Source organism: Halichoerus grypus, chromosome 2 (genome assembly GCF_964656455.1).
Source record: "Halichoerus grypus chromosome 2, mHalGry1.hap1.1, whole genome shotgun sequence".
Lineage (NCBI taxonomy): Eukaryota > Metazoa > Chordata > Mammalia > Carnivora > Phocidae > Halichoerus > Halichoerus grypus.
Window position 1 is genome coordinate 130,995,316 of NC_135713.1, and position 27,133 is coordinate 131,022,448.

The following is a 27,133-nucleotide window of genomic DNA, read 5'->3' on the forward strand; positions in this document are numbered from 1 at the left end:
ATATTATAAACCAAGATGTACAGAAGACATAAATCAAGATACAAAATGAGATTAAATAAATGAAAATGAAGTTATTTTAAAAAGCAATTTTATGACTTGATGTATCATGTAGAAATTCTTGAAGAATTTAGTATTCTTCTTTGTATAGAATGTAAAGTTCTATCATGTAGAATTACTTGATGTATAGTTCATATACAGTATTATATTAGTTTTCAGTGTACAACCTAGCAATCTGACATTTATATACATTTACAAAATGGTTATTACCATGATAAATACAGTTAGCATCTGTCACCCTACAAAGGTATTACAATATTATTGAGCATATTCCCTGTGCTGTACTTTATATCCCTGTGACTTACCTATAACTGGAAGTTTGTACCTCTTAATCCCCTTCACCTACTGTACCCAACCAGAACCCCTCTGGCAACCATATTTGTTCTCTGTATTTGAGTCTGTTTCTGTTTTATTTTATATAAGCTCCCTTAATATTACTTAAGAACTCACTGATCCCAAGCTTGCAAAATACGTTCTATTTCTTACATAAGAAGTTATTTTAAGATTTCTCCAACTTACAAATAAGGGCCTTCCTAATATCTTGAGGAAGAATCATTTCAGTTTATACTATTAACTACAAAAATGAGGTGTGAATTGAGGTTTCTTTGTCTTCTAAAATACCACTTTTGGGGGCCTCTGGGTGACTCAGTCAGTTAAGCATCCGACTCTTGATTTCGGCTCAGGTCATGATCTCAGGCTTGTGAGATGGAGCCCTGTGGCGAGCTCTGCACTTAGCAGGGAGTCTGCTGGAAATTCTTTCTCTCTCCCTCTGCCCCTCGCCCAACTCGTACATGCGAGCAAGCTCTCTCAAATAAATAAATCTTTAAATAAACAAACAGAAAAATAAAATATCCCTTATTATTAAATGTAGTTCTGTATTATAGAATGAAGTTTCCTTTGGATATATTTTGTCAAATAATTCTTTAAACAAATAATTGTTTAAAGGACAGTATTTTTTTCATTCCAAACAACTGTTATCATTAATTAGTGGCACTGGGAGAGCCTTAATACCAAAATTCTGACAATTCTTAATTAAAACTGCTATTGTAGAAGAGCATTTCTACAACTGATGACTGAGAATGTGCTAGAAGAGGAACTCTCAGTTAACAGAAATTTTCAAAATAATCTTTTACTATCCAAATAAAATGAAGAAAAATACTGTCTAAAGGATAAGCACATATAATTTAAAGACAAGAATTAATAGTATTCATCTCTTACTCGTTTTGGCATCATAAAACAACTATATAATATACATAAAATCTCAGCAGTCCTATCAGTAATTTTTTTTCTTAAATCCCGTATTTTTCAAAACCACAAGATGGCATCCTTTCACTGGAGATGGTTTAGGAGGCGGGGAGAAATGAGCTGTTAAAAAAAAAAAAGCAATCCCATAGAGTCATTAATTTATAACGATAATGTCCAGTTCATACGAGGGCTGGCTTCTAAAGCTGGGAACTCATTAGAACAGAATCAATGCTTGTGAGGAATAATTTTGTCCCACTACATAAATGAGCAGAGCTGGGCAGGAATACATGTCATAAAACATATGATTTAAAACAAAATCTTATTTCACAGAGTATTACACAATATTCACAAAAGCTACTGGCTTAAAATTACTTAACAAAAGTTAAGTACAAAAAATTCTACTAGGGGCACCTGGGTGGCTCAGTCATTTAAGTGTCTGCCTTCAGCTCAGGTCATGATCCGAGTCCTGGGATCGAGCCCCGCATCGGGCTCCCTGCTCCGCAGGAAGCCTGCTTCTCCCTCTCCTACTCCCCCAGCTTGTGTTCCCTCTCTCGCTGTGTCTCTGTCAAATAAATAAATAAAACCTTTAAAAAAAAAAATTCTACTACACCACTATCCAATATTTAAATCTCAGATCATAATGTGGTGCTTCCAAATGTGGTACCTCCTGGCAAGAAGGTCAACCTGTGCTTCCCAGAAACCAAACAGCCCACCAGGAAGAATACAGAATTTTAAAAACCACATCAATTTTAGAGGCTACTGCATATTCTATTTGGTATCACTGATTTAATGGATAATAAAACATGCACATTTCAAAATTCAGAATGTCACAATGCAAGCAAAAGATACCGTGCAACATCTTGAAGAATACAGGAAATACAAGAAGCCAAAATTAAGAGGGTGCACCTACATAACTAGAACATGGTTATTTCTTCAACAACAACAACAAAGACCAAATAAGACCAAGGAGTGGTGGGGGTGCCTGGCTGGCTTAGTCGGTAGAGCATCAGACTCTTGATATCAGGGTAATGGCTTTAAGCCCCACAGTGGTCATGGCGCCTTCTTAAAAAAAAAAAAAAAAAAGACTAAGAAGTGATGGAGTAAAGGGGATGAGAGTAGGATATGCTATTAATTTGTGGCACCTTGAGCCACCCAATGGTACCAGTTGAAACTTGATGTCAAGTTCTTAGCTGCTTATGCAACTGTTAATCTGTAAAAATATAAATTATTCTATTATAAATTCTTTCTTAGAGCTCTTTCACATCACACAGCAAACAAAGTAGGCAGATATAAATCAGAAGTTGAAAATGTGCTTAAAATTGCTAACTTTAGGGGCGCCTGGGTGGCTCAGTCGTTAAGCGTCTGCCTTCGGCTCAGGTCATGATCCTAGGGTCCTGGGATCGAGCCCCGCATCGGGCTCCCTGCTCGGCGGGAAGCCTGCTTCTCCCTCTCCCACTCCCCCTGCTTGTGTTCCCTCTCTCGCTGTGTCTCTGTCAAATAAATAAAATCTTTAAAAAAAAAAAAAAAAAATTGCTAACTTTATCTGCCCTGGCTCAAGAGGGAAAGGAAGAGGAAGAGAGTTAAATTACTACCTCTGCACCTTGCACATACTTCTCTTACACTTTTCACACAAACCCACATTTGTGGATGTACTGAGCTACCTCAAGTGACAGAACTGTTTCAGGGCAAGGACCATGTATTATTATCCTCAATCTTCCACACAGACAACCTGTAGATAATGACTATTTTGGAAATTGTTTTTTTGTTTGTTTTTTTAAGATTTTATTTATCTATTTGTCAGAGAGAGAGCACAAGCAGGGGGAGCGGCAGGCAGAGGGAGAAGCAGACTCCCTGCCCTGGGATTATGACCTGAGCCAAAGGCAGACGCTTAACCGGCTTAGGCCACCCAGGCGCCCTATTTTGGAAATTCTTAAAAGAAATTCCCCCATACACTCCCCAGAAAGTTACTCCACTTTTTTATGCTATATAAAATATGTTTTTTTCTAGAGGAAAAAAAAATAACTGTGATACTTCTATAATCTCTAAAATTCACATACCTAGATGCCCTCCTTATCACCTTACCAATTACCATAAAAAAATTAAGACTACATGCAAGTCTCCATCTGATAAGCTATGAATCAATGAGTTTTATATGGCACATAAGTTGCCAATACCAAGGACACCTGGGGGCCATGCAGAAAGTTACATAATCTTGTCACAGTTTCCTAACTGTATTATTATTGTTCATTCATTACATATGACACAGGAAGTCTTGATTTAATTTCAGCACTTGGTCAAAGTACAGACACCTGCAGAAATGACATCCTAAAACATACACAACACACTAATTGGCTGCAGCCACCACCTAAGCACACAGTCACATTTGACAATGTCCTGGAAGAAGGCGCAACTTAGGAATCCAAAGTTATCAGAAGCTATCGCTTAAGGGGTTGGTGGCATTTTTCTTGGACAGTATTTCTTAACTGGATTTGCTCAGTGTTGCTGACCTACCTACCCTAAGCTATTCCCACACCTCCAGATAAAGAGACCTACCTGTGTTTTCATTTTTATTCACCATGTGAATCTAACGCTAGAAATATTCACACTGCTGAATTTAAGTCAGAAAACATACCCATTTACAGTAGATGCTTACAGAAGAACCGAAACTCCAAATGCGGCCAAGAAAACTTTTATAAAATGTAACTGACACTCCATTCTAATCGAGAATTGCCTCCCTTAATAAAAATAATTAGCTTTCATTTCAAGAAAACTTAAATTTCACCAGTCATAACAAGTAACCAGATCTAATCAAATATCTGACCATTATATTTTTTATAAAGATTTTATTTATTTATTTGACAGAGAGAGACACAGCGAGAGAGGGAACACAAGCAGGGGGAGTGGGAGAGGGAGAAGCAGGCTCCCCACCGAGCAAGGAGCCAGATGCGGGGCTGAATCCCAGGACCCCGGGATCATGACCTGAGCCGAAGGCAGACACTTAACGACTGAGCCACCCAGGCGCCCCCAAATATCTGACCATTAAAAAAATAATCAGCCTGAGAGGATATACTTACATTTCTGTTAACATTCTATAGTAGTGACTCAAGAGTAACAGCCATAGCTTGGAGGATAGAACATGGATGTACTTTCCCAAAAGAACCTAGTACCATTAACCTTTGGGACCCATACCTAGAACCTCCAGAGGCCTACAGGGCTAACCTAAATACAACTGCTTAACTGCCACTTTTTGAATTACTCCCGACCACCCCCTACAACCAGCAACACCACTGTACTTCACTGCTTTCGTCATCTTGGTGTTCCAGCCTACCACCTCTTTGACCTTGATTTGTCTTAAGGATTATAATTTCAACCCTGGGTTCTGCACTGAACTACCTGGCTCTGGAACTCAGTACTGGAACTTGCTTAGATGTCTGCACTACCCCTTCCATTTGGACAAGTCTCCCATTCCTTGAGTATCCTTCATTTGCCTAAGTGTACCCAATGCCGAAAAGTCCCACCAATAAAGAAATGGGAGATACAAAAATGTACTCGATTACAGAATCACTAGAAAATGAATGCTCAATGTATCTCTTAGGGGAAACACATCACATTACTAGGTAATAAATGTAGAGCATATGTTATTTTATTAAGATTTTATTATTTATTTATTTGAGAGAAAGCGAGAGAGTGGCAAAGACAGAGGGAGAAGCAGGCTGCCCGCTGAGCAGGGAGCACGATACCGGGCTGATACCACAACCCCAGGATCAAGACCTGAGCGGCAGGCACCCCTAGAGCACATTTTAAATAAAGTCATACTACATATACATAACACAGAGAAAACCACTCAAGACCTAGTAAGCATATGATTTAAGTAACTACTTAAAAATGAATTAGTAAGTATATTGTTATTGTAGAAACACTTGAAAAAACAGATGAGCCACTTAAACAGGGAACAAGTAACTAGTATGGAACAGAAATCAAAAAGTAAACTTAGAGGGACACATACTTGGAATATAATCTGAAACTTATTACAAAATAGTTTACTTAAGTAATGGCAAATTACTGCCCTTCTGTTAATATTTCGTTGGTCACACAGGTCAGTTTATATCACAAATGCTCAGCTGAATGAACTGTCTAGATTGGCCAGTAGCGTAACTACAGAAGAAATCCTGGAGCTCAGCTTCTCTGTATCACCTACAAAGCATCTGTATTCATTTTCAGGACAGGAACTATCTATCACATGCTTGGGTTTGGTTTCCTTCTTTCACAACTGCCATAATTTTCAGTATTTTCTCAAGTAATTTTGTCCTTGTTCCTTGATTGAAATATTACAGAAATAGAAGTACGAAGAGTTATATTAAGCAATTCAAAATAAAAGACCTAAATTATAGATGACCTCTTAGTTGGTCTAATAATGACCTTCTAAGAAAAAGGTATATAAAAGTCGTTTCTGGATATTAAATGTCATTTCCATGAAATTTACCAATTATTATACTGCATATATCAAAGAGCAGACAAGAGTTCAATAAATGCCTGCTAAAATCTGTTGGAAAGGTGTGTTCTTAGAGAAATCCATCCAAGTTATAATACTGATAGACTTAAGAATACAGAATTTTTTTAAAAGCTGTAAATTTGAAAAAAAATAAACTAGACAAAGGAATATTCATGTTTCTAGAGATCAAAAATAGAAATACAAGTATGTGGGGTTTTTTATTACTGCTTTAACATGTTAGGCAAAAGAACAGCCTAAGGAAACCAAAAACAAACCACTCTCAAGTCAGTTTTAAATTCCACTCGTAATATTCTATAGCAAAATACTATGCAACCCTCTGCTTGTTTAGATCACTTCCTAGCAATTGCTAGAAGCTATTATACATTGTCAGGTTCATCTTATAAAAGAATAGGCTCTCAAGAAATACAGATTGAGACTTTTCCCTAATGCACATATTGTAATATCCTAGATGGAAAGGAGACGATAAAGAAAAATGAAAAAGGAACACAAGAACCCCATGCCAACAACACCCTTTCTTTGTCTAGCTGCCTTTCTTAACTCAGCACTAACATTTCATTTCAGGACCATTCTTATTTAGAAAAAACAAATAAATTACAGGCGGTGAAAGGGAAAAGCCATTTAGTTCTTCACCTGCAATCAGATAACATAACAGAAATCACTCTATATGAAACTGTTATTTCTAATCATAACCACAAAACAAGTGATTTTTAAATCCCTCTGCAGAGACCCACTCTATGTGGAGAGCCGAGCCGATCAGACCCAGCTGTTTGAGCTCTGTGCTTCAAGGTCCCATAAGGTTCTTCTGAACAGCTGTCTGGTGGCAGCTCAACACCACTCAACACTACAGCAATTATTCCAGTGACTATCAATCCAGCTTCTGAGGCTCTCTTCACACCCAGCATTCAAAATTAACATGCCTTTTATTATCTAGCCATGGTCCAGACTTTAAAAAAATAAATAAATAAACTTCACTTTGAATTTAAGGTAAGGATTATTAATAAGCCCAAACACAAACCTTCTGTCTTAAAACTAAACTATTTCATAATAATGGATGCAAAATGCATATTACATATGCATCTGCTCCAACATTCATTCACCAGCTTCAATTCTGTCCCCAAAGTATCTTCCCTTTCAAAGGAAAAAGGAATGTGATCCACAATATTTTTACTGAGGAAATTTAATGAATTTCCCTGCAATTAAGATAAATATAACACACAAAATTTCTAGAAAGTCCTATGATCACAATTTCTACTAACAAGGGTCTCCTCTGGCACTAGTAAAAAGACTAAGATGCTTTTGCACAAACTCAAAAGCTGCAATGGATAATTTCTGGTGGTAAAAAATTCTGCTACCCATTCAATAAACTGAGCAGTCAACAAATTAGCAACAACCTAATCAGAATCAGGCAAACCCTAACTGAAATCAGATTATAATGAGGAAAAATACTAAATAAGACTTAAAATGGACCACAGAACCATTTATTTGAACAAAAGAGATTCTCATATATAGTTACCTCTGTGTTTGCTTACAGGGCACGCTTTGAGCTTAAATCCTAATAAAAAATGACTTATTAGGGGAAAAAAACAACCAATAACCACAACTCTGTGCCAGAACATTGATCTGAGGGCTTGGAAACCAGCACTGAACAAAATTGAAAGTTTATTTTTTTTTTTTTAAGTCTGGACCATGGCTAGATAATAAAAGGCATGTTAATTTTGAATGCTGGGTGTCCCTGCTTTTATGGAAGGTACTTTCTGGTGGGTAGAGGCACACAATAAACAAACTAACATATGGAAGAGGTAATCAATACTTCAAAGAAAATTAAACCAGAATAATGAGTTAGAAATTAATAGTATGATTAGTTATTTTACTGCTCCTCCATGGGTTTCATGCAACCCAATCTCATAGGAAAATAGCCTCCTACAAAAATGGTAATTACTAAGTCAATAATTATCTTAGCAGAGCCTAGAGAGTGCTAGAAAAATGTACTGATACAAAAGGAAACAAAGTCAGACACTAACCCCACCCACAAAGAGATTCCACTCTCATAAGGAAACCAATCATTAAGAATTATCTTAATCAACACATTAAATTTGTCAGCAACTTTCTCAATGAGTGCTAGGAAAGAGAAGAAAGTACAGAGTGCTGCAAGAGTACGTGATACAACTTCTGGATAAAAATGTCACATTAAACACAACTCCATTTTTACCCCTTCTAGAAACCCAACTAAAACAGCAAAGGCACAAATCCATAATGAAAAAAGTGAAGAGGAAATAACAAAACTGTGGAAGCTGAGCATGGATGAATGAGTGAAAATGAGCTTGGCCAACACAAGAGTGCTGAATCCTCAGCCAGACACAGGGATACCTGAGAAGTAACCTACTTTATACTACAGATACTGTTGATAACAAGAGATACCTTGGTAACTCCTAAGTAGAACTAGCTGAAAATCTATTAAGAAGCAGACAACTACTCCATACCATGCTCCTGGGCCAAAAGACCCTCATCCACCATGGCAAAAGATGAAAGGTTTACTCTCTAAGGAAAGTAAGCAGAATCTTAGACCTGGCAGTGACATGACACACCCAAACACAGGGGAACTCGGAGGACTTGTACACATGCTGATATCTCCTCTCAACCTCCCTGAGCTTACAGTAAGCTGGGCAGCTAAACCCCATAAAGACAAGAACACTGACAGTGGGGGTTCGCAATGAAATGATCCTGCCATTGCACCCACAGTGAAGCTTGGTCAAGAAGCCCCACTCGTGCACATGGCTTTCCATCAGATTCTGACAGCCATTCCTGAATATAAAGGTACATCCAACAGTCATCAAACATTTAAGAAAAACTCTCACTGTGGATTAACTCACCCAACGTCCATTCTACCCTCCCAGTTCTGCTTTCCTAAACTGGAAAGCTAAAAATGCCATTTTCCAGAATTTCTTGCAGGTAGGATTTTGGAGAAAAATTAGGTACTCTAATGCATCTGTAAGTGATACTGAAGAAGTTTTGTTTTTGTTTTTTTTAGATTCCTGAGGATTTCCTATGAAATCATGGCATCTGCAGAGAGAGTTTTACCACTTCTTTCCTAGTCTGGATGTCTTTTATTTCTTTTTCTTTTTTTTTTTTTTAAAGATTTTATTTATTTATTTGACACAGAGAGAGAGAGAGGAATCACAAGTAGGCAGAGCGGCAGGGAGCGGCATAGGGAGAAGCAGGCTCCCCGCTGAGCAAGGAGCCCGATGTGGGACTCGATCCCAGGACCCCAGGATCATGACCTGAGCTGAAGGCAGACGCCCAACGACTAAGGCACCCAGGCGCCCCCTTTTATTTCTTTTTCTTGCCTAACTGCCCCGGCTAGAACCTCCAGTACAATGTTGAATGCTAAGTGGTATGATTGGGCACCCTTGTCTTGCTCCTGGTATTAGGAAGAAAGCAGCCAGTCTTTACCATTAAGTATGGTATTAGCCATAAATTTTTTATAGATACTCTTCATCAGTTTAAGAAGCTTCCTTTTATCCCTCATTTGAATATTTGTATCATGAAAGAACAGTACACTCTGTCATGTTTTTTATGCATCTACTGAGATGGTTGTTGCCCTTCGTTCTATTAATATGGTTTACTGCAGTACTGACTCTCACAGACTGAACCAACCCTGTATTCCCAAGATATAACCCGCTTGGTGATAGAATGTAGTCCTTTCACAAGGTGGTAGGTTTGGTTGGCTACTATTTCGTTTTGGGAATTTTTGCACCTATACTCCTAAGGGACACTGCTATGTGACACTGCTGTGGTCTGAAGTTTCCCCAAAGGAGTGGTCCAGTGTCCATTCTCCAGTTTGCTGGGTGTCATGAGGCAGGTGTCTGTAGCAACCGCAGGGGCAGCTTCCTGGTCCTGAGCTGCAGCTATACAGTTTTTTTTTAAATCAGTGGCTCCACTGGTGGCCTCAGACATAAAAGCTCCCAAAATCTACAGCATTCCAGGCATCATTCCAGCACCTCTACCCCTTCTAATAATTTTTTCTAAGCACCTGCATCCCATATCGTTTTCTTCTCTGCTTAAGATATCTAGTGGTTTCCATTCCCTGCACTGACACATGCAAAGACCTAAATAAATAGAAAAAGAAATTAACTTGGAGCACAAAGGAACTGGGAAGGAAATAAAGACTTCTGAAAAGGTAAGAGGAAGTACAGCATCCATGAAATTTAAACAAGATCAAGACAGTATAAAGAAACATCAAGAGAGTACAAAGAAGCTATGAAAAATTTTTAACAGGGCAGCAAAAACTGGAAGATAAAATTGAGAACATCCAGGAGAGAAAAAATTTTTTAAATAAGAACGCTAAAGAATCAATTTAAGAAGTCCAACATCTAAATAACAAGAGTCTCAGACAGTAATAAAATAGGAGAAAATCATGAATAAAATAATTTTTTAAAGTTTCCAAGTACTGATGGACATGAATTTCCAGACTGAAAACTACCACCATGTGACCAGCAAAATGGAAGAAAAAGAGATCCACACCAAGAAACGTCCTTAAGAAATTTCCGAACTGGGGGCACCTGGGTGGTGAAGTCAGTTAAGTGTCCAATTCTTGGTTTCTGCACAGGTCATGATCTCGGAGTCATGAGACTGAGCCCTGCATCCAGCTCCACACTGGGCGCCGAGTCTGCTCGAGATTCTCTCTCCTCTGCTTGTGCATGCTTTCTCTCTCTCTCAAATAAATAAGTAAATACAGGTTTTATTTATTTGAGAGAGAGTATGAGCGGGGGAGAGGGGCACAGGGAGAGGGAGAAGCAGACTCCCCACTGAGCAGGGAGCCCAACAGGGGGACTTGATCCCAGGACCCTGAGATCATGACCTTAGCCAAAGGCAGACACTTAACCAACTGAGCCACCCAGGTGCCCAAATAAGTAAATCTTAAAAAAAAAAAAAAAAAAGAAAAAGAAAAAGAAAATTTCAGAATTGGACCAAAAAAAAAAGATGCTACAAGCTTTCTAATTTTTCACTCATTAGTACTTCTTAGCAACAATAAAAGCTAGAAAACTATAAAGCATGTTTTCAAAATCCTTAGGAAATAGCCTTTACAACTTAGAATTCTATATTCAAACTGTCAATGTTTAGACAACACTACTAGCCTAGAGAAGCGCACAAGGCTCTGAATGCTATTTCTTCAGTAACATAAAATTAAAAACAAAACAAAAAGTGATTCTAAATGACTTGATATTTTTACAGTATCAAGTCTTTCTATATAAATTAGACAAAACTAAGTGGGGATAAAAATGCTATCTTCATAGGTAATCAAAAGAGGTACAGGGAAGAAAAACTAAGGACAGAACTCTAAGGAGTTCTGTTGGAGATTATGTTCATAGCACACACAGGCATGGCTGCCGTTAACACAATAAACATATGTGTTCCTGAAAACTCTTAACATCTACAGACACTAGAGTAACAGATCAAATGGGAAAATAAAGTTGGAACAACCCTCTCAAAACCTATGCAGTTTTCTAGCCAGAACACCAGCAATAACATAAATAATTAATAATCAGTACCTCAGGAGATGACTTGGACAACCCTGGTAAGGAGTGTAGTGTGGCTACAACTACCTCGAGAGATGCTTGTAAGTGCACAGGAGCAGGCATGCTGGCTTGCAGGAACTGAGACAACAGAGACAGACGGAGAGCTCTGAACAGACCACCAACTAGAAAAGCAAAGGGAATCACCTCTCTGGGAGAGGGAACCCCAGGAGCAGGCACTCACTTTTGATTTTCTTAAAATAAAGTTGAAAAGCAGAAACAGACCCATAAATATGGAGAACAAACGGAAGGTTGCCAGAGGGGTGGGGCATGGGGCGGGGATGGACAAAATGACTGAGCGGAAAGGGGATACAGGCTCCCAGTCACGGAATGAATGAGTCAGAGATGAAAGGTACAGTATAGGGAATACAGCACTGGTACTGTAACAGTTGTACAATGGTATTAAAATGGAGTTACACGGTAACAGATGGTGGCTACACTTGTAGTGAACACAGCATTATGTACAGAGCTGTGAAATCACTATGTCATACACCTGAAACTAATGTAAGATTGTACGTCAAGTATACTTCAATTAAAAAATAAAAAATAGTAAGGGGCCCCTGGGTGGCTCAGTCCGTTAAGCGTCTGCCTTCGGCTCAGGTCATGATCCCAGGCTCCTGGGATCGAGCCCCGCACAGGCTCCCTGCTCAGTGGGGAGTCTGCTTCTCCCTCTGCCTCTGCCCCTCCCCACCCCCCCATCCTCTTACTCGTGCCCTCTCTCTTTCAAATGAATAAATAAAAAAATCTTTAAAATAAAATAAAATAACAAAATAGAGTTGAAAATGGAACTGAAGGCTTTCTTTACCTCTGAACTCTACTCCTGATATTCTGGTTCCCCTTTACTAGATAAAGTCATATATAAATCAGTACAACCTGCAATTACAATAATATCATTTCTATATTTAAAAGCCACATTTGAGCTAACTGGTGTTAAAGAAGGATTTGTAGCAACACACTGAATTAATACTTTAAAAAAACCAAAAACTGATCTAAACCAATCTAAACTAAAATGTAATGTACTAGGAGGATAACAGGAAGAAAATATATTATGGATAATAGAATGAAGAACTCAATTCCCCATCTTCCATAGCACAAAGTCAATAACGTCATTTAGATACAGAAATAAATACCAAACGAGCAGTGAAAATAAATGAAGGTAACCTTTTCTCATGAGAAGCCTTGGGAGAACTGATAAGAGTCCTTAAATTATGTACACACATAAACACTGCTGGGTAGTCCTAGGTTGGTTAGTTTGTTTTTCAAGGCTCATATTAAAAACATCTGATAGTCAGGGAAGACTTCCCTAAAAAATGGGTACAGTGGACATCTGAGAGATGAGAAGTTAACCCAAGGATGAGAGAAGTCCAAACAAAGGAAAGCGCTTTTGCGAAGTTGCTATTAAGAGGGAGCATGGTAAACAGGGTTGAATAAAGGACTTCACGTGAGGGGAGAGAGCAAGACCAAGTACAGTGAGAGATGAAACTGGAATCAGAAAGGAGCCAGCTCATGCAGGGAAGAACTCTGAGGTAGGATGACCACTATGTCCCAGTTTGCCCAGGACAATTTCCATTCATGCCAGTTGTCCCAGCATAATTTATGGCTTCCTCTTTCACACATATAAGTATCCCTATTTGGATACTAACTTACATGGTCACCCTGCAATTGGGTAATACTGAGAGTTTCAGTCTTTATCCTAGAAGCTACTAAAGTGTTTTAAGCAAAAGAGGTGAAGTGCATTATCAGACGGATAAGTGCTCTGGTCCCCTACCCAATGTTTTATGATATAAAGTTCAACTGAGAATCTACTTTGAATAAACCTCTAAGAATGTCTCCTCTTCAGAGCCAACATTCTTGAACAAGTGATCTCACAATCTCTTTCTTCCCACTCCTTCCTTAATTACCCCACTTCCTTTGATCCTACCTCCCTTTACTAGCATTAGGCACTCCTCACAATCAACAGTAACCTTCCAGCCACCAAAGTTAATAGATACTTTTAGGCCTTATCATACCAAAACTACACTAGCATTCCTTCATAAATCTCCTTGTCCTATGACTCAACCTTGTTCTACTTCTCTATTACTTACCATCTCCACTGTGGGTTTTTCCTTTCTCTACCTAGTCCTCCCATGTAGATGTTTTCCATGTCTTTGCCCCCTTCTCTTTTGTCTTTATCCGCAAATATCACCCATGCTCTTAAAACTATACCTCCAATCAAAGTCTCTTCTCAGAGCTCCAGGAAAGTACTCTAGATTGCCAGCTAAGATCTCCACCTAGAAGTCCAACAAGCAACACTAATTCACCACTAACCCTGAGTAGGTCCTCTAAACCAGTTCCTTATCCATCAAGCCCTAAGAGCAACACTTTCCCCAGGCACCCAAGCAGAGGAGCAGAGTCAGCCTAGACTCTTCTCCCCAATCTCCCAGGCTTGGCATCTCTTAAATGCACTTTCTGTCCTTTCCCACTGCCTACCTGAATTCAGGAGCCACCTCATAACTTCCCAAGTGTCCTTATGGACGTTTTACCTCTATTCTTTGTTTCCTCCACAGAATGGCCAGACCATTCATCCATTCATGTCACTTTTTTCTTGAAGCTCCTCATTTCTTAAAATTCAACTGTCCTCTACCACATACATACATATATATTGCTCTAATTAGATGAAACTACTTGCCATTCAGGAAAACACCCTCTCCTAATGTTTTCCAGCCAAATCGTACTTACTTAGCTCCCAACACTTAGCTCAGACTTCAATGCCTCCCCAGTCCCCTTGGGATATCTTTCAAAACTTCAAAAGGCTCCTAGTTTGCCTTAAGTGGTAGTCTTTTCCTCCACAGCACCATGTGGATATCTACCATCACAACACTTATTACACTGTACTAACGTCCTGCATTTACGTTATCACAATAGCACAGTGTTTGTTTTCTGCCTTGCCCACAAGACTGTAAGCAACTTAATAACAAGGACTGAGTGTCCCATCTATTCCCAGCATCTGGGTCAAGGCCTGGCATATAGTACCATTCCACAAATGTGTGCTGAATAAAAAATGAAAAGAACATTTCTCAAAAAAAAACTTTTTTAAATTTAAATTTAAAAAAAATCAGTTCTTTCATGAGTATTAAAGACTTAGAGCTTTTAATTCCTCTTAAAATTACTATTAAGGCAGAGAGTAAAGAAAGAAAGTAGCTTTTTAAGAAAGAAGGTAAATTCACCTTCAGTAATTCATCTTCACCCTTTCCTTATTAGCAAGTGAAGCCGTCCATTAGTATTTCAAACAGCTGTTTCCATTTCTGCACTCTACTGACAAATCCAAAATTACCTCCTGGGGACTATGAACTATCACTGAGAAAAACGCACATCCAGTACCATTTGCAAAAATAACCAAACAGACCTGAAAATCAACTGTCCCATGTAAGGGTTCAAGTCCCAATGCAATGACAGTGCGTGGTGAGCCTGCTTCAGGTTGGTAAACCCATAGAACAGCACTGATGTAGGGATTACATGAAATGGCACAGGGGGGCACCTGGCTGGCTCAGTTGGTGCAGCACGTGACTCTCGATCTCCAGGTCATGAGTTCAAGGCCCATGTTGAGCACAGAGCTTACTTTAAAAAAAAATTGAAATGATCCATGTAAAAACTCTCTGGCAATGCTAGAAGACAGAGCTAGGACTTATTCTAGCTCTACCATTTATGTGCTAAGTTCTCTGAACCTCAAGTTTCCTCACTCATCAAACAGGGTTATCATAAGGCTTAAAAGACAGTGTCCATGAAGCATCTAGCATCGTGCCTGGCGAACACGGTAAGCACAAAGTCAATGTTAGCACTTTCTGTCCTGTATCTTGCACAAGTACTTTAATCTCCGTAGGTCTCAATTTCTGTATCCACAAAATGAGCTGGTTAGATTGCACGATCCAAGACCTCTTCTAGCAGCAAAAGGGTTCTAATTCTGTGTTCAATAAATCCAAATGCAGTGAAGGCAAACAGTTAAAATGTAAAAGGACCAAGTAAACAGATTAGCTAAGGAAAACAGTATTTATCATCTAGGCCTACACCAAAAATATCAGCAAAAACCTAAGATTATAACGTGAGTTTTGATTGTTTGACCCCTTTATGCCAACAACATTAGCATTATGATATAAAAATGATCAAGAACTTGGGACATCTGGGTGGCTGTTGGTTAAGGGTACGTCTCTTGATTTCAGCTCAAGTCATGACCTCCGGGTCCTGAGATCAAGCCCCATGTCAGTCTCTGTGCTAGGTGTGGAACCTGCTTGGGATTCTCTCTCTCTCTCTTTCTCTCTGCCTTTCCCACCCCACGCCTCTCTTAAAAAAAAAAAATCAAGAACTAGAAAAAATTTCCAAAATTAAAATTAAATTCCTCTAAACAGGAAATGGACCCTCATCTGCTGCTGATGGCATCAAGAATTGGCAAAATGGTAATTAGTTTACCCAGTGCTTAACATTTAACCAGTAAACTAGTTAACATTTAACCATTAAGTTAACCAAAAGAAAAAACCTGTTATACTGTCAGCAAGAGAGAAGAGGATAATCGTGGTGCTCTAATGGCCTCTGAGAAATTGGGTAGATACATAGTCACTGTGAAGCGTACATCCTTGATCACTGTAAGCTAAGTGACCAATAAAGTTACCAATATATCTTTAAAATGTGTTAAATGATAGTACAGTACATTTACTGACATGTAAAGATATTCACAAAATAGTGCTGCATGAAAAAAGGTTACATATCAGTATTTATCAAGAACGATTTTGTTAAAAAAAAACATTTTTTGTTAATAATATGGATATTAACAGGAAAACTTCAGAGCTTTTTTACGGAACTAAGGGTGATTTTAATTCTCCTCTTGGTGTTCACCTGTCTTTTCTAATTTTCCATAAAACATAATTTTTGTATAATAAAAAAGCTCATTTTTTTAAATTTCCCCAAATATAACAGCCAACACACAATCCCCGTCCCACAGAAGTACAGTGAAAAAAAGAAGTTAAAAACCCTGATTAGGAAACTTCCTTAGATCCCAGCAATAACTGGGAACTTCAGTTAGGCTCCCATCACTCACTTGACGCCTCAGCCTCAATCTCACTATTTGTGAATGAAAACAGACCTACACTTATGATATAAAACTCTAAAGATCTCTAACCCAGACATACCAGAGGTGATGTCATCTGGACAAATTAAAGAACAAATATTACCAGACTGTGCAGAGGGGAAAAAAAAAGAATCAGCAGCACATTTTTATAATGCTTTATCTTTTACTCCATGTTTATTTTCTTGAATCTGGGTACACTAAAAGATTATCTAGTTGAAGGGATTAAACCTAGGGATTAAATTCCAACAACTCCAACAGGTATCTTGCTCTACCAAACATCCTTTGAAAGCACAGGAAGGAAGTGTTATGACAGTTTAATTACTTAGGATTTGCTTCCTAGACTTTAACACCAATTCTAGGGGTTTCATCCTTCCATTTATTCCCCTGAAAATTAACTTTAGCATGCAGGTTTATAGCTCTCGTATTAAGGCCAGGTGTTACTGTCAACTTGTTTCTACCAGAGCAAAATAAGGACATGAACAAAAGACAAGTAAAACATGAAGGTTTCTGTTTTTCAACTAATCATCCTATGTACAAAGGAAAATTCCCTAAAGCAGATTAGCATTTAGTATTTTAGGTTTGAAAATGAACAAGAATGTTAAAACAAGCCTACAGAGTTGTTTACCCTATGACATTTCCTCAATTTAATTCCATCAGTGACTAAAATACGTAGAAAGCCAACAAAGGAAGTATATACATGTACTAAGTCCAAATATATAGTAAATTCCAATGCCCCTCCCCACTAAATAGGAAAAATTATTTTATATTTACATTTCAGTACTCTTTAAAATGGCTACAATTTTAGCAATATTCTTTGCTAAAATATTAGCAATATTTTATACAAATACTGCTGGATAAAAATTCATCCATTATTATGACACAAGTAAATAACAGGCTAAAAAATGGTTTAAGTTTCTTAATTCTTCCTGAGACTCTGAAAACTACTACTCACTCCTAATCCTAATTATACAGACGAGGAAATGCAGACTCAAAGAATTAAAGTACCTGCCCCAAGTCACAAAAAATAAGCTGCAACTTCATGTAGTACTCCTGCTTGATACCACCCAATCTCATGCTATTGTGACTGACAGCGTACCAAATATATTTGTTAGCAGCAAGTAAGTACCAGTATGCACTTTTAAATGAAAACACACAAATCCAAATGTAGTAACAGAGCAAAATCAAAAGAATGTTATTTTGCCCAAAGAAATATACAAATAGGTTTAATCCCTCAACCGCAAATCCATCTTCCTCAAAGCAATGGTGCTTGGGACTGGAGACAGAAAGTCAACAAATCTTCAGGTGTATATATACCATGAAGAAACACAGTCAACATTATACTCTTTGGACAAAAAATAAACTTTTATTTTCATTTAATTATATTTAAAAAGAAGCACCATTTGTTTTGAAAAGGCAAGAAATTATGCTTTAAATCATTAGATTTTGTACATTATCTCAAAGATTAATTCGAAAACAGTGGCTTTGAGGCCTAATACCTATAAAACATGAAACTATTTCATGAGACATTCTTTTTAGTTTTTTTAAATGGACAGTAGGGGCGCCTGGGTGGCTCAGTTGGTTAAGCAACTGCCTTCGGCTCAGGTCATGATCCTGGAGTCCCGGGATCGAGTCCCGCATCGGGCTCCCTGCTCGGCAGGGAGTCTGCTTCTCCCTCTGACCCTCCTCCCTCTCATGCTCTCTGTCTCTCATTCTCTCTCTCTCAAATAAATAAATAAAATCTTTAAAAAAAAAAAAAAAAAAAAATGGACAGTAAAATGGGCTCAGCATCTTAAACAACCCTACAGCATCCATTATGTTATATACCAGTAAGCCCCCATCACCACTTTCCTAATTAATTCATAACTCTCCAAAAGAGAAACTTTACTTTAGAGTTAATTTTGCACCTTTTCAAGCTTTAAAATCTACCACAAAACAAATGAGGAATAAAAGACAACTTCTAGAACCTGATGAATCCAGTGAACTTAATAAAAAGCAATCAGTTTAAAAACACAAATCCAGGGACACCTGGGTGGCCAATCAGTTGAGTGTCCAGCTTTTGTTTTTGGCTGAGATCACGATCTCGGGGTCATGGGATCAAGCTCTCTCCCTCCCTCCCAGTCTGCCCCTCCCACCACTCCCACTCATGTGCTCTCCCTCTAAAATATATAAATAAATAATATCTTTAAAAAAATAAAAAATAAAAACACAAATCCATATTCTCCTATATGTACTTCCAGAGTTTCTAAAACCTAAAATTTTCATTAATTCATTTGCTGATAAAACCTGACCTAAATGGACATGAGGCTATTTTTAGTCATCTTTCTCCACTTACTATAACTATTAATATCTTTCCTTGCAGAAATATCTGTTTCACAATGGAGTGCTACCCCCCAGACCCCACTGGGGATATCCTATACAGTACATGCACATTACCTTCTTTAAAATTCAAAGTGTTTTTACTTTCAGAACACACCTGGCCTTAAGGATTTTACACAAAAAACTGGGAACCTGTATCACCGAAAAAAAAAAAATGTACCCACAAAATTAGTTACTGAACTACCTACCAACAAATTTAATTCTCTTTTATCTAGCTTCCCAGTATAATTAGTTAATACTGAAATTCTGAATGTCAATCTTCCCTTTTTGTTTAAAGTGTTGACTGATAGCACTCATCACCATTCTTCTTTTGTTGCCCAAAAAAGTTTCCAATCAATATAAGCAGGTTTGGACTGAATCAGAGTAGCTATATCTTAGATCTGAGATGTTTTTCTGTGATAGACCAAGTGTATGGAAGCTATTGTCAAATTCTCTCCAGCAGGACCAAGCGTCTCCACGAATTCTTCTGTCTTTGAGGTGCTTTGTGTGCTAAGGAACCAAAAAGAGACCAAGTAATTTTAGAATCTGTATTTTTTTTTAAGATTTTATTTATTTGAGAGAGAAAAAACAAGAGAGAGAGAGCATGAAGGGGGTGCACAGAGAAAGGGACAAGCAGACTCCCCACTGAGCAGGGAGCCCTAGGTGGTGCTCAATCCCAGGAGCCTGAGATCATGACCTGAGCCAAAGGCAGACACTTAACGGAATGAGCTACCCAGGCGCTCCTGGAATGTATAATTTTCTTAACCCACCTACATGATACACTAATTACAAAGACTCTAAATAAAAAACTAAAAACAGAAAATAATTATCAAACAAAAGAATTAAATGGACCCAAACAGACAAAAAATTTCTTCCTTTTCATCTTACAAATTATACTTCAATTATTGGTCAAAATTAAACGATTTGCAAGATTTCTACATATAGGCATTAGCCGCCCCACTACACCCTAATAAAAAGGCAGTTAAGTATGCCACATGAAATAAACCTATAGCATCAAAGTGAATTGGGAAGGGATCATCAGCAGACATTCCAAAAAATTTCTAGAAGATGAAGAGTATATAAAAGTACATATCACAAAACATGCATAGAAGGACTACAGGGGAAAGTGAGGGAGACTCAAAATGAGGCCATTAACTCATGGAACAGCTTTGCACCTGATCCTCCTCAGCTTATCTTACCCTAACTACAGGCTTTCCAACAAGTTAGCCAAGGGCACAGCCCATTCATACATAGAGGTCCTAATTTGTCCTTGCATCAGAAAAGGCAGGGAAGGAGCTACCTGAACAACTAAAGCAGTGATGCTCACCCATTCATTTATAAATGGTGACAACCAAGGATCATGCACATGACAAAAATCGCTTGCAAAAAAAACTAAACCAAACAAAAGGAACAAGTGACCAGGGAGGGAAAAAGAGATAATCCAGTAAACAGAAAAGAATTTAAAAAAAAGAAAATCCTAAGTATTATCCTCAGACAGAATAAAGAAAATAATGCATCCTTAAAACAGAAACAAAGTGAATGAAAGAGAAATACCTGTACAAAAAGATTTCTTGGAATTAAAAGTATGACTTCAGCCTTTACAATGTCACTATTGAGCTAGAGAAGAGTCAAAATAATTTCTGAGAATGGGAAAAAAAATTATGAGACAGAAGTGTTCAACATCTCCACCAGAGAACAAAGCAAACAAAGCACAGAAAGTATGGAATAAAGTAAGTTTCCCAGAGCTAAATAAAGATCAAGGCTTTAAATAAAAAGAAACTATTGGCAACAGTAAGAATGCATAATGGAAATATCCATTCCTAGGCTCACCACCATGCAATTTCAGAAAATCGGGATAAAAGAAAATTCCAGAGCTTACACAGAGGAAAGGCAAAAGCAATTACCAAAAGAAAGTAACTGTGGGGCGCCTGGGTGGCTCAGTTGTTAAGCGTCTGCCTTCAGCTCAGGTCATGATCCCAGGGTCCTGGGATCAAGCCCCGCATTGGGCTCCCTGCTCAACAGAGAGCTTGCTTCTCCCTCTCCCACTCCCCCTGCTTGTGTTCCTGCTCCCACTATCTCTCTCTCTCTGTCAAATAAATAAATAAAATCTTAAAAAAAAAAAAAAAGTAACTGTGACTGGCATCAGACAGAGATTACAACACTGGATGCTAGAAGACAATGAAGCAATATGATAATTCCCAAGTTCTGAGGAAAAAATGTTGAACCAGTATTCTATACCTAACCCAACTATCAATCAATCATGAGACAAAACAGTTACTTTCAGACACACAGGACTCAGAGAGTTTACATCCTGCCAATTTTTCTAAGTTATTTAAGATGCTCTCCAACAAAATGAGGGAAGACACCAAGGAAAGGAAAATATGTGATCTAGGGGGAGACTGGGTCTAAATCGGGTTGATTCCTAGGATGTCAGCTGCACAGCATGTCTTAAGTGCAGAAAGGCTCAGGGGAAAAAAGAAAAGTTATGTAAAAGATATTACAATTACATATCTTTAAAGTCTTCTTTAGTCAACAAGACAAATGAAAAGGCCATTTTAGGGACAAAATTGAACCCAAAAAATCAGGGTTGGGGCACCGGGGTGGCTCAGTCAGTTAAGCGTTTGACTTCGGCTCAGGTCCTGATCCCAAGCTTCACACTCAGTGGGAAGTCTGCTTGTCCCTCTGCCCCTCCCCTCTCCTACCTCCCCCTCACGCATAAGCTCTCTCTCTCAAATACATAAATAAAATATTAAAAAAAAATTTTTTTTTAATATCAGGGTTGAAACCTGAAACGAAGTAAAACGTGGCATATTTTGAGCAATTGATGGCATGTTAGAAAAGAAAATGCATCTGATGCAGACAAAAGGAATATACATACAGATTTAAAAAAATTTTTTTTAATCCCAGCACACTAAAGGATATCTCAGGGGATATTATTTTCAATTTTCAATCCCTAAACAGGCCTTCCTTAACCAAACCATCCCTTCACCCTCCTTTACTTTTTTTTTAAAGATTTATTTATTTTAGAGAGAGAGCTCACCTGCACATGTGAAGGGGAGGAGCAGAGGGAGAAGGAGAGTCCCAAGCAGACTCTTCGCAGAGCAGGACTAGATCTCACTACCAGATCATGCGAGACAAAACCAAGGGTCAGACACTTAACTGACTGCGCCATCCAGGCGCCCCACCATGCTTTATTTTTAATCCTCTAATACCTGTTATTACCTAATATTATACCACAGACATTATTTTATCGATTCTAATACACATATTCTTCACTTTTTATCTTGCTGAAACTAGCATGCATCTTACAACCCATACATAGCATTTTTTCCACTTTAATTGACAAATAGACACACATCACTGTGTAAGTTTAAGGCATACAGCATGATGGTCTGATTAAAATACACCGAGAAATGATTAACACAATAGGTTCAACTAACATCCATCTTCTCATGTAGATACAAAAAGAAGAAAAAAGGGGGAAAAATTCTCCTTGTGATGAGAACCATTAGGATTTAGCCTCTTAACTTCCCTATATATTGTATGGCATGATGACCTATAGACAGTGTGTTATACATTACATATCTCGTACTTATTTATCTTGTAACTGTGTGTATGCTTTGACTCCCTTCCTCCATTTCCCCCTCCCCCTCCATACATACCATTTTATAACTACAGTCAGCCAGGTGGCAGTCTTGTTATGGCGTGAAAAACACTCAGTTAACTTTTGAAAAGATTATAAAAGCATCAGCACCAAAATGCTTCAGATTAGATGAAACAGGACCTTTATCCATTTGCTGGGTATCGCCCAGCTGTACTCAGCAACATAAGATCAGTAATTTATTTAAATTTATTTAAAAATCTCTGTAATCTCTGCACATAAAACAGTGACTGGCACATAACAGATACTTAATCTGTCACATTTAACATCTCTGAAACAGAAATGAGTCCAACAGGATGGATCCTACACAGGTGGTTCTAATGTTTTTTTCTTAGTGGTACATACAGTAATGGCAAGTCATTACATGCAATGGCATCTAGGATATGAAAAAATTCAGTGACAAAAAAATACAAAAATTGGACAGTACAAAAAAAATGGACAGTGGACTGAGTGAAATGACCCACTTCAAAAGATGACTCCAAAGGTTGGTAAATCCAAGAAATAGAAAAATAAGCTTATTACTGAGTTATGAAACTAAACACCCAAATAAATAAAAACAAAGAGAGCTAAACACAATTGCCTCCTGGAAAAAGCAGAATGTCACCCGTCTTTCACTATAAGCCCATCTACAATTATTTTTTTATCAAGTGCACTTACTTTTTATGAACCATTTTTGAAATATTAATAAGGTGGGGAAGTAAAGATGCACACATACAAAATCATAGAGATTGAGACAGGGGCATTCACACAGATACAGACAGACATTCATGGGCAGAGTCAAAGTCAAGAGTCAAACATATCCAGAAATTTCAACGGACAATGCAGGATGGAGACCATGAGTTCCGGAAGCAAATTTAACAAATATCTAAAGCATGACATCAACACTAGTTGCGTACTGATTATAATTATGCCATTTTGCTCATCCGAAAGTCAAGGTAGGCTCAGCAAAGCCTTTCAAGTTTATCCTTATGCTCCGGACTGAAAACTCAGACCCCCTTAGGTGTAATAATTACAAACTCAACCTCTCCACAACACTTCACACTCCAACAACCCTTTCCCCTGCCCTGGCCGGTCGTTAATTACAATGACAGACGCGGGGGCTGAAAAGGTCTCGCCAGTACCCCAAAGACCCAAGTGACTACATTAAAGGGGTGCACAAGCTCGGGGAGGAGACTGCTGCTGGGGGGGTAGGAAGTCCGCGGATCAGAGAACGGTGGCCATGACATGCAAAAACCCAGCTTTCGTCGTCAGGTCCACAAAAGCACCCAAGGGAACCTGCGCCTGACTTTGCAGAAAGGAAGGACACCCTTCCCCGAAGAAAGCTAAAGAGCTTAAACACCCAACTTGCCCCAGGCGGGCAGAGGCGCGCAGTTCAGACCCCGCCCCTCCCTCCCCGCCCAAGACAGGCGTAGAACGATTGCAAAATGTCACAGGGCCCAGACTGAGCGCGCCAAAGCGGGACCCACCCCCGGGAGACCGGGAAGCGGGAGGCAGGTCCCTCCCCTTCCTCTCTCCGCCCGCGCAGAGCTCATTCATTCTTGAGGAGGGCAGCCCATCTTCCCCGGCCGGCTATCCCTGCACCGCAAACCCGCCAGCCGCTTTGTCTCCCGTCCGGCCGGAAACCGGAGCGCGCACTCGAGCGCGCGCCCAACGCCACCACCCCGCACCTGGGGCCCGCCGGAGAACCCTTCTAAATCTCGGGGTGCGAGGCCCAAAGCCGGCCGCTCCTCCTTGGCGGCCTCAGGTGCGCGCTTCGCTCTGTCCTGCTCCGTAGCCGGGAGACGGAAATGTGCATCCCGGTCGAACGTCGCTACAATTCGAGCCCCCTCCACGACCCCTGTCCCCGCTAAGAAACACTCGATTCTCCTTCCGAAGGGCGTGGGCACCTGGCCCGGCTCTCCTGCCCCCCGAGCTTGAGTCCCCCGCCTTCTATGTGAGCTAACGCGGCCGCCAGGCGGGCACTCACTTGAGGACCAGCTGGTCGTGCTCGGCTTTGAACTTGCCCAGCTCGATCTGCAGCTTGGCGCGCTCGCGGGCCGTGTCGTCGAGTGCGCGTCGCGCGTCGGCCAGCTCGGTCTCGTACAGCGCCTTGAGGCCGGTGAGCTCGCGGCCGCGCACCTCCTCACGCTCCGTCACCTGCAGCTGCAGCGCGCTGTTCTCCGTCTCCAGGCTGCGCACCTTGTCGATGTACACGGCCAGCCGGTCGTTGAGCTCGCGCAGCTCCTCCTTCTCCTGCAGCCGCGACAGCCGCGTGGGGCTCAGCGGCGTAGCGGGGGCGCTGGCGCGGCTGCCCGACCGCGGCGGCACGGGGGTCGCGGTCGCCATGGCGGGCGGCGCGGCGACTGGCGGGCTGAGCAGAGCTGGGAGGCCGCGGGCAGCACGGGACACGGAGGGGGCTGCAGAGGGCGAAGCGGGGGACCGAAGGCACACACCGACGACCCGCGCCCGCGGAGAAGCCGGCGTGGGAAGGGAGAAGCACCTGGGTCGGCGGGAGCCGGGTTACAGCACAAAGGGCAAAGGGGGAAGACTGCCAATCAATCAATCGTAAACTGCCCTTTGTAAGAAAATATGCACACACACTCACACACACACTCGGGAAGATTCGGGGCGAGGGTGACCGGGAAGGCCGAGCAAGGTCCGCGCGCCGCCGCCGCCGCCGCCGCCGAGTCTCCCGCCCGCAGCACTTTGTTTCCTCTCAGGCGGCGCGGAGCGACGGGGGGGGGGGGGGGGGGGGGCGAGGGGGAGGGAGCAGGGCGGCGGGGGGCGGAGGTGGCGCGGGCAGTGGCGCCGCACTCTCCAACATGGCCGGCGCGCTCCGGCACCTCCACGTGACCGTCGCCGGCCAATGGAGAGCCGGCGGCGCGCTCCGGGGCTCGGGGGCCGGGCCTGTAAATTCAAAATCGGGGCCTCGGGCAACCGTCGGCCTGGCGCGCTGGGCTGGGCGTGGCTGGGGAAACGCTGAGGGCGGCGGAGTGGGGCGCCGGGGACTGATCGCCCGGCGGCCCAGGGCCCAGCGGCGGCCGGGCCTTCCCGCCACCCCGCGAGGACCCCCGCAGGGGCCGGGCCTGCGAGTGGCGGGAAGGAGCCCCGAGGTTTTCCGGGGCGGGTCCGCGCCGCCGCCCACACCCAGCGGTTCAGGGAAATTCAAACATCAACGGCCGTAACAGCCACACGCAAAGCTCCTAGAAGCCGGGACGACCGCGGACGTTGTAACCTTATCCCCGCCCGGGCGGACGGGGCTCGGAAAAGGGCCTGGAGGCCCGGGCGCTGTGGAGTTACGTCATGGGCTCTGGTGTTCGGGGTTCAAAACCCGCCGCGTGCCGGTGCCAAATGCAAGCCTTTATTTTTCTCTCGGAGGGAAAACGGCGTATCCCAGCACGTCCTCGCTGTGAAATTGACGTACGCGTGCGTATCTTGAAGCGACCGAGCCCGCAGAAAAGCCAGAAACCCTGACTTGGGGTCACAAGTGACATTAACGTGTGAAGGAACCCGCACAAGCTGCCAAATTGTCTTGCTTCACTAAAATCCAGTGCATCAAAATCTAAACGTGTGCAAATTTAAGTAGAAATGACTTCTTGCTTAAAAAAAAATGATCCCCCAAAATGTAACTGACAACTAATTCTAGTAGAATGTCCATTAATCGCTTTGAAGAGTTTTCACTTTCAGGCGAACGTTTGCTGGAATTTACTGTGCCCTGCGCGGGGCTTTTCGTGGGTTATCCGTCCACGCGGCCGCTCTGTGGTGGGGGAACTGTATTATTTCCCTTTGAAAATTCGCCCATTTAATAGACGAATTTCCTTAAGGCTGCCCGGGAGGGACAGGACGACATTTGAACCCGGACAGTTTCAGTCGACTCCGGAGCCTCGCCCTTAACTATAACCTCGAAGGCCACCTCATAATCTAGTGGGAACCCATCGGTAGAGTAATGACAGGTTAGCTACCTTAATAATGGTAGAAATGAAGACCAGGATGTTCTTTAAATATTAATCAAGTCGTGTACATAAGAATTAGTGAAGGGCACCAGGCTGCATATCGCCCTGGAGGGATTTCTGGGCACCCTGAGCGAGGATGATCTCATTAATGGTTCTCCTTTCTGGCCTGTTACCTAAAATACCTCCCTGAGAAAGACTTGAAAGGCTTGCATCTTGAAGTGGGTGTTAGTTTAAAAGTAAATACTTTTAATAACTTAAGAAGGTCTTGAAAATCCAAATTACTGGTGAAAATCCAAATTACTAAGGAATGTGAGCGCTGATCCAAGGTGGTAGAATCTAGCCCTGGAACGTAAGCCCACCTCCTGGAGGCCCTTTCCACTACCTGGACGGTTTGGTTTTCACGCCATCTCCCCTTTGCCTCAGCCTTTTAAAAAATATTTTTAAGTATTTTCTTTCCACCTTTGAAGTGTCCAAACTGGATGTGAAGTGATTTCAGGCATGATCTCTGTTACTCTCAAGCCCATGAAGCTTTCTCTTGATAGAATCCCTCAGTTTCCGATTGTGTTTAGGAGACTCAGGTTATGTCCTCTCATCTGAAACAACAAAGACGCTGGAGTCAGACAGTTAAGGATTTGCTATTGCTGTGTAACTATGGAAGTTATTCCTTGGTTTCCTCATAGGAAAATGGGGATGATTCCT

At 41.0% G+C, this 27,133-nt stretch overlaps 1 protein-coding gene across 1 annotated transcript in view; it reads right to left on the reverse strand.

Annotated features, from left to right (window-relative positions):
• The window catches only part of LMNB1 (lamin B1), a 52,130-nt gene extending 26,931 nt beyond the window's left edge, over nt 1–25,199 (reverse strand). The window contains exon 1 of the mRNA XM_036070350.2: nt 24,469–25,199. Coding sequence (XP_035926243.2) covers nt 24,469–24,827 — 359 coding nt within the window. The 5' untranslated portion in view covers nt 24,828–25,199. The remainder of the gene's footprint in view (nt 1–24,468) is intronic.
• Nucleotides 25,200–27,133: the final 1,934 nt, after the last annotated feature.